The 8,046-nt window shown below is 37.1% G+C and overlaps 1 protein-coding gene across 3 annotated transcripts; it reads left to right on the top strand.

The window, feature by feature from the left end:
- The first annotated feature begins 1,156 nt into the window (after positions 1-1,156).
- ypel5 (yippee-like 5) lies at positions 1,157-5,313 on the top strand. Of its 3 annotated transcripts, none has more exons than XM_046836927.1 (3): positions 1,157-1,308; positions 1,900-2,044; positions 4,271-5,313. In XM_046836927.1, exons 2-3 carry the CDS (start codon positions 1,904-1,906, stop codon positions 4,493-4,495), a joined length of 366 nt encoding a protein of 121 aa, XP_046692883.1. In that variant the 5' UTR covers positions 1,157-1,308; positions 1,900-1,903; the 3' UTR covers positions 4,496-5,313. The 3 variants fall into 3 exon arrangements, with proteins under 3 accessions (XP_046692883.1, XP_046692882.1, XP_046692881.1); XM_046836926.1 differs by having other exon boundaries at positions 1,180-1,445; XM_046836925.1 differs by having other exon boundaries at positions 1,184-1,406.
- Positions 5,314-8,046: the final 2,733 nt, after the last annotated feature.

Here is an 8,046-nt window from a genome sequence, read left to right as displayed (position 1 = left end):
GTAAATGCATCTCTCTTCAATCACTACATATGGAATTTGCATCCCATATCTGATGCCCTGTCATATCATTCCTGCATCAAGGATGCACCTGTGGATGAGAATCCTAAGTATTAAATGAATAGAGAGGCAAAGTGTTCAGGACAGTTAAGCTGTTCACAAAGTGGTCTAAATGAGTGATCAACATTTTGTTGCAGTTTAAGAAAGAAACATGTTTCAATCAGGTATCTGCATTTTTTCAGTACCATATGGTCTATCGAAGTACTTGGATTACTAGGGAATGATTCTGAAGACAATTGTGGAGGTGTCTTTGACAAAGCTTACAGGGAAGTTGTGTGGTTTGTGTTTTAAGTTTATCTGACATGAGCCAAAACACAAGGTCGCCCGCTGGCTGCACTAGTGGATGAACTGATGTCGGTCTGGTGCTTAGTCTGTGTTCCACTTCATCTCAAAGGCATTGAAAAAGGTTAAGGTCAGGGCTGTGTGAAGAACAAATGGGTTTTCCCTGTGGAAACTGGTTAAACTAAGTCTCAATGGACCTCACATTGAGCACAAGGGCAGTGCTATGCTAGGTTTTAGCAAGGTCCTGTAGTTTCAGATAAAGAAAATCTCAATGCTTCATTAGACAATGACATTCTAGACAATTGTGTGATCCAAATTTTGTTTGTAGTTTGAGGAAGTAACATGTAATGTTCAGGTCTCTGCAAGTTTTTCCAGAACCATATGGTTTATGTGAATACTTAAATTACTAGGAGATGATTTTTAATACAATTGTGGGTGTGTCCTCGACAAAACGTACAGATAAGTCGTGTAGTTTGTGTCTTTGCGTTTCTCAGACATGAGCCTGAACACAAATTGACGGCTTGCTGACTGCAATAGTGAGCTGTGCCTGTGTGCTGTGTTTTTGCAATATTAATTTACTGTGTGAAAATACAACGCTGAAATCCCCCTACAACTATTCTGACTAACTTTTCTTTTAATCAACCTAACTGATTAATAAGACTAAAAGGTAAACGTTTGTGGGTTAACTTCGCTTCTGTTGTTGCATATTAACCGCGCACGCGCACACATTGCCATTCGCTTGTCGCACCGAAACCTTCTCCGACGCAACACCGCAGCCGAACGACCGCATGAAAACACGCATGCGTACAATGTGCACAGATCGGGGGTATTTTTTGCACCTAGACGATTTCCGACGCAGCACCGGATGTTGCCATAACAGCTGAGAGCACCATCAACATAGCACCAAAACAGACGGACGGTCTGAAAGAAGGCTTAGGGGGAAAAAAAACCCTTGACACAGACTACAGAGTAAGAAGGTCCATCGAAATTTATAAGTGAAATTAGCTTGTTTAAAAACAAACAAGCTGCTAATCCCAAGTTAAAAGAAGGAAAAGGAAAAGAAAACGGTGAGACGTCGTCACGTACAAACAACTGATTAGCTTAAGGTTAGCTGTTAGCAAACCTACTGGCGAAATGTATTTTTTTTTACCGTCGTGTAAAAAAAAAATAGAAAGAAAGAAAAGGGGTAATAATTATTGTCTATCGGATTATTCTAGGTTTATATACGGATTATTTTTTGCTTTAGTGTCTGGGTTAGGTTACATGTTAGGTAATATCTAATTGTCGAATCTGTTGACTGAAGAACAAATAGTTTGTAAACTCAGTCAGCTCTCAATCTATCTGCAGCAGGCCAAAATGTATACAATTTTTCTCCAAACATGGGATTTTCTAAATGATGTCACAACCGTTCAATGAAACATATTGTAGCTATCCGTAAAAACCCGACATTCATCTGAAAACAGTGCAGCTCACCAACACAGACAGTCTACTTTCCATTTTTCATGTTCTTATGAAGTCCTTTGAGTCATTTAAAAAATGTCTTTGCCTTCCTTGTTGCAGAGCCATGGGCCGCATCTTCCTGGACCACATTGGAGGCACTCGCCTCTTCTCCTGTGCCAACTGTGACACAATCCTGACCAACCGCTCAGAGCTCATCTCCACACGCTTCACAGGAGCAACAGGCCGAGCTTTCCTCTTCAACAAGGTCAGACAGTTACTTCCAGTCTGTATGTTTTCGCCAAACCAGTGATTTGCAGGAAGATAGTAGGTGGGGAAGCAACAAAGCATTTTGTACAGCTGTCAAAGTTCACACGGAGTCTTCTCAAAGTTTTTATTTTTGTATACATAAATTGTAATAATTTGTATACAGAGTTTATCAAAAGCATGCAAACACGTCAAACAATTACATACATAAAGATCACTGAAATATTGAATGCATAGTCAAGCTTCAAAACTTTTAAAAGATCAAACTTTACATTATATTAGATGCCTGCACAGATTCATAATGACCTCTTAAGATGTACAAGGAATTTTTTTGATATGTTACAAGACAAAAAGAAACGACTTTTTTATTTTTTTATACCTGATCAAAAGTTTGGCAAGGGGTTCATGGTGCACTGTTGTTTGCTTTTTAGTGCCACTGCTTAACAACAATATTCCTGAAAGAATGTTATACTGTCATATGAGAGAACAATTGAGCTTTTTAGCAAAACCCAAGATTGGTTTCATGTTGAGCTGTTAAGCACGATTGAATAAAAGACAAAACCCAGTTGAAAACATGAATTGAAGAAGAAAGTTGAAAAGATCTTGGCTCTGTATTCTCCAGCTTCATCAGGCTTTAGAGAAGAAAACTTGCTACTATTATACTGGCAGTAATTATTATTATTTTTTTTACATTATCATGTTTTCATTTGTGCAATCTCCTTTGACTTCTTGGATTAATTAAAGTACAGTGAATCCAGAAAATCTTCAAAGGGCTTCACTTTTTCCATGTTATGTTACAGCCTTATGGATAAAATTCACAAACAATAGCTCATAATGACAACATGAAAGACGTTTGTTTGAAATCTTTGCAAATGTATTAACAAAACAAAAAAAACAATTAAAGCTCACGTACACCAGTATTCACAGCCTTTGCCATTATAATCAAAGTTGAGCTCAGGTACATTCTGTTTCCACTGATCGTCCTTGAGATGTTTCTACAATTTCATTGGAGTCCACCTGTGGTAAATTCAGTTTATATGAAATTATTTGGAAAGGCACTGACCTGTCTGAATAAAGTGCCACAGTTAACAGTGTATGTCAGAGCACAAACCAAGCCATGAAGTCCAAGGAATTATCTAGGCCTCTGAGACAGGATTGTATCAAGGCACAGATCTGGGGATGGGCACAGAAAAATGTCTGCAGCATTGAAGAACTATTGAGCACAGTGGCCTCCATCATTCATAAATGGAAGAAGTTTTGAACCACCAGGACTCTTCTTAAAGCAGGCCACCCAGCCAAACTGAGCAAATGGGAAGAAGAGCCTTATTCACCCGGACCAAGAACCCTAAGGTTAATCTGAAATAGCTCCAGTGTTTAAAAATTAAGCAAAATGGAAACAAAATTATCTGGTCTGATAAAACAAAAATGTAAATCTTTGGCCTGAATGCCATGTCTGGAGGAAACCAGGCACCACTAATCACCTGGTCAATACCATCCCTACAGTCAAGCATGGTGGTGGCAGCATTATGCTGTGGGGATGTTTTTCAGCAGCAGGAACTGGGAGTGACCCTAAGCACACAGCTAAGATAACAAAGGAGTGGTTTTGGGATGCCTCTGTGAATGTCCTTGAGTGGCCCAGCCAGAGCCCAGACTTGAACCCGATTGAACATCTCTGGAGAGATCTGAAAATGGCTGTGCACCAACGCTTCCCATCCAACCTGAGGCTCTGCAAAGAAGAATGGCAGAAACTGCCCAAAAATAGCTGTGCCAAGCTCGCAGCATCATATTAAAAAATACTTGAGGCTGAAATTGGTGCCAAAGGTGCTTCAACAAAGTACTGAGCAAAGACTGTGAATACTGGTGTACATGTAATTTTTTTATTTATTTTTTTTTGTTTTGAATAAATTTGCAAAGATTTAAAACAAACTTCTTTCACGTTGTCATTATGGGGTTTTGTTTGTAAAATTTTGAGGAAAATAATGAATTTAATCCATTTTAGAATAATGCTGTAACAAAATGTGGGAAAAGTGAAGCGCGGTAAATACTTTCTGGATGCACTGTACTATAGGCTGAAAATAATAAGCGTGGAACTTGGACATAACCGATGTGGTGAACAACAGTGACACCTCTTGGTCAAAAGTAAGACGTGCATACATTACTCATTTTCTACAGCATATGCCCAAAGAGGAAGGAAATTTCATGTTATGAAAACTTTCTTCCTCTCCAGGTGGTGAACCTGCAGTACAGCGATGTTCAGGACCGAGTGATGCTCACTGGGCGGCACATGGTCCGCGATGTCAGCTGTAAAAACTGCAACAGTAAGCTGGGCTGGATCTATGAGTTCGCCACTGAAGACAGTCAGCGCTACAAAGAAGGGCGTGTCATCCTAGAGAGAGCGCTTGTAAGAGAGAGTGAGGGATTTGAGGAACATGTGCCATCTGATGCTTCCTGAATCTCTCTTCTCTTTTAACTCTCTCTCTCGAAATCTCTTTCTCTCTCTTGCGCTGCTCATCTCAGTCACTGCCGTGTTCGAACACAATCTGAACATCTGAACAATGTATCTGCTTCTCACAAGCCAGTCTGGCATTGCTTAGAGACTGCTAATAAACAAAACCAATTCAGCAGCACGTTCATGGCTTTATATATTGCTCTATAAAGCAACAGAACCATACCTGTGACCTCGACAGATCTGTAAAGCAACCAAACAATCCAGGCACCCCTGTATGTCGCTATAAAAACAGCAAACCAAGCCTGTTATCCAGCAGCCACTCTGTAGATCCATAAAGCCAGCAAGATAAACAAACAAACAAAATATCTGGCAGACTGTTTAAAGTTTATTCAGGTACACTTGCAGTTTAGGCTTTATATATCTGGATTTGAGCTAGTAATTAATGCTTAGAACAGGTAGAGGTTATCTCTGTGAGGGATGTATTTGCTAGTTCAGCAGAATGCAGTGTCACTTTTTTTGCCAAGATGCTGATGTCTTTGATTCCATTTTCTCAGAGCATATCCTATTTCAGCCCTCAAATATAGAGAGTGACACAAAGGGAAGACAGAGTGTAGATGGTTGCTCGCTATTTATACACCTTGTTTTGGAATTGGTTGATAGTAAGGACCCTATGTTAATGGTAAACACAGTCCAGCACCATTTTAATTAGCATTATTCTTTTTCTTGTTTTTAGTTGAGTGACGTATATATTATTTGTCTTCTTTTCCGTGGTGATAAATGTGTTCATTTGATCTTAATAAAATGGTCTTGCTCAAGCATTACATCTTTTTGGATTCTTAAACAAAATACAGGCTACACTGTATCTACTGTCATATTGATGCATTATCACATTATTAGTTTGTATATACTATTATATTTGCAATTGCAAAAAAAATAAATCAGTACCCATTACCCATAAACCCATTAGTCGGCTGAAAGATGACAATTTTTGTACATTTTTAGCTAAATTCAGCAGTTGAATCATTGATGAAATGTACGTGTTATGTACATTCCTAAGTACAAGCAGTGTGACTACAGTAACAGGAAACCTTTTTATTTTATTTTATTACAATTAAAACAGCATTGGAGGGCTAAACAACTTTAAGGAAAATTATTAATTATGATTTGTAGTTTCAATTATTTATTGTAAGAGTTATGTAAAGTAAGTGAAATATATATATATATATATATATATATATATATATATATATATATATATATATATGTATGTATATGTATATGAAATCATTCCTATTATAGGCATGATACAGACTCACAGTAATCAGACTGTACATATGATGCCACATAGGTCACTCAAGACTAACTACTAAGATTTGTAATAAGATTACTGTTATAAGTTTTATTTATGTTTTGAGCTGCACGTTAACAGACTATCGCTGTCTAAGCAATCACAACAGGACCATAACCATAGATAAAACTTTTGATGTGTAGGTTTTGACCACATACAGTGGTGAAATTCTCTGACTGTAGGAGTAAATGTCTAGATCAGAGATGCCCAAACTAGGGCCTGTGGTGTGGAATGCCATTGACATAAATTTTCTTATCTTTTTAAGGTAAATTTTTTTTTTTATAAATGTAGACAATAAAAATGAATTTGAGTTTATTTTTTATTTATTGTACACGTGCACTTCAAGTTGCTGCATGCTTTTTCACACTGAACATTCAGCAAGTAGAACAGGCAGTAGAACAGAGACAAGAGGAAATTGCTGATTTGATGTATCAAAACATTATTCAGTTTTCCCAAAGTACGATGGTGAGAAGATTTATCTTTTTGCCACATTTACTTTTGGCCCTCAAGAAAAGGTTTGGATAAACAAATGAGAAGCAGCATGCAAAGACTGTAATTCAATTTATGAAAAAAATTAAGAAATTTGGAGCAGGAATTGCAATAATGCATGTCAGATGTCAATAAATATTTATAGCATCTTATTGTAAATGCTGACCTATAGGTAGTCATTAAACTTATCCCAGATCATGATTAGAACATGCCTACCAAGTTTTGTGTTTGTTCAATGTTTGATAATTCACCAGGGAGAAAAGAAGTTTAAATTCAGCACTCATTCTTCCAATGAGAAGGAAGGAAAATGAAGCAGAGTCTTTGCAGTTCTTAATTAAAAGTTTAGCACAGTCAAAAATTTAGATGCCTCTAGGTATGAAGTATCAAAAACTCTTTTCAGACTTTTTTGGTGATGCCCTAAAGACGATACATGCACAAACCCCAAAGCTAGCTAGCTTGTCTCGAAAAGGGTTTGTTTACCACTTCCAGACCGGTGAATACAAACAGTACCACTGGCTTACAGCCTCTGAAGAGCGGTGCAAATTATGACTATGTATCTCTGGTGAGTAGGTTGTATATATTTACATTTTTATGTTTTTGTTATGGTATTAGACAAATAGTGATTCTGAACTGCTCCAGATGACGTAGGTGGCGCAGTTGTAGTTTAGAGGTTTGGAGATATCTTACTTGGTTTCTTGCTTTAGTAAAATGGTATTCACCCTCCATATGTGAAATATTCATATATAGCATTTTTGTATAGTATCGATGGTTTCTATAATTGCGACGTGATAGTGGTGGTATTAAGAGGTAAATTAAGTCGGGTAAGTCCCCACCGAAGGCCCCGGTTTCCAAATGCCAGCCTGCCACTGGTATTATGCTTGCGCTACTATTTTACATTGACCTTTGAGTTGATCACTAGGTGTCACTGTGACCTTGTTTAGCGTCGTCTTCAGAGCTGTTTACAATCAGCCTGGATTTTTCGCTTATGTGGGCAATCAGGTAGAAAATTGGTAGGACATAATTTAAAAAAGGGATGCTGCAGTATTGGGAAACAAAACCAGCCTTGTTTAAACTAAACTTCATTAGGTCAAATGCACTTATGAGTATGAAGAATATTCTTGGAAATGGGATAAAAAAAAAAAAACGGTCCTACACACATGTAATGCAGCTTGCAGTGTTTGCAATATGGAGTTTTATTTTCCTTTTATTATTTGGTTCTCCACTATTGAAAGATGCTTCAAAGTCAGATGCACTAAATCACCAAAAGAAAATTGATCTTTTATGAAGACTTTACTGCATCAGAAAATGTACTGGAAGAGTACTGACACATGAGTTTCTTCCAAGCATTTAAAAAAGTACTTTGGTTCATTTAACCCAGCATATGCATCGCCCAGTAGTGACCCTGACATAATTCAGACCTTAAAACATAAAGAGCAAAGGCCTTGGAAGTTTAGATAATCTAGATCAGCAGGTATTATATGAAAAGACTAAAGCTGAAAAGTATTACTTATAAATTATACTTAATACATTAAATAATACAAAATAATACATAATACAGAAGGATGTGCTGTTCTGATTTCTACTTGATTCAAAATTCCATTAACAACAAAAAAACCCCAGCAATTTCTAAGAATTCTAAGTGGCATTTAAAACATTAGTTATATAACACATTTAATATCTACATGATGATGTATTTGAACTATACAAATAATAAATA

Source organism: Silurus meridionalis, chromosome 23, assembly GCF_014805685.1.
Source record: "Silurus meridionalis isolate SWU-2019-XX chromosome 23, ASM1480568v1, whole genome shotgun sequence".
In the NCBI taxonomy this organism is placed as follows: domain Eukaryota; kingdom Metazoa; phylum Chordata; class Actinopteri; order Siluriformes; family Siluridae; genus Silurus; species Silurus meridionalis.
This window is presented reverse-complemented; position numbering and strand designations above follow the sequence as displayed.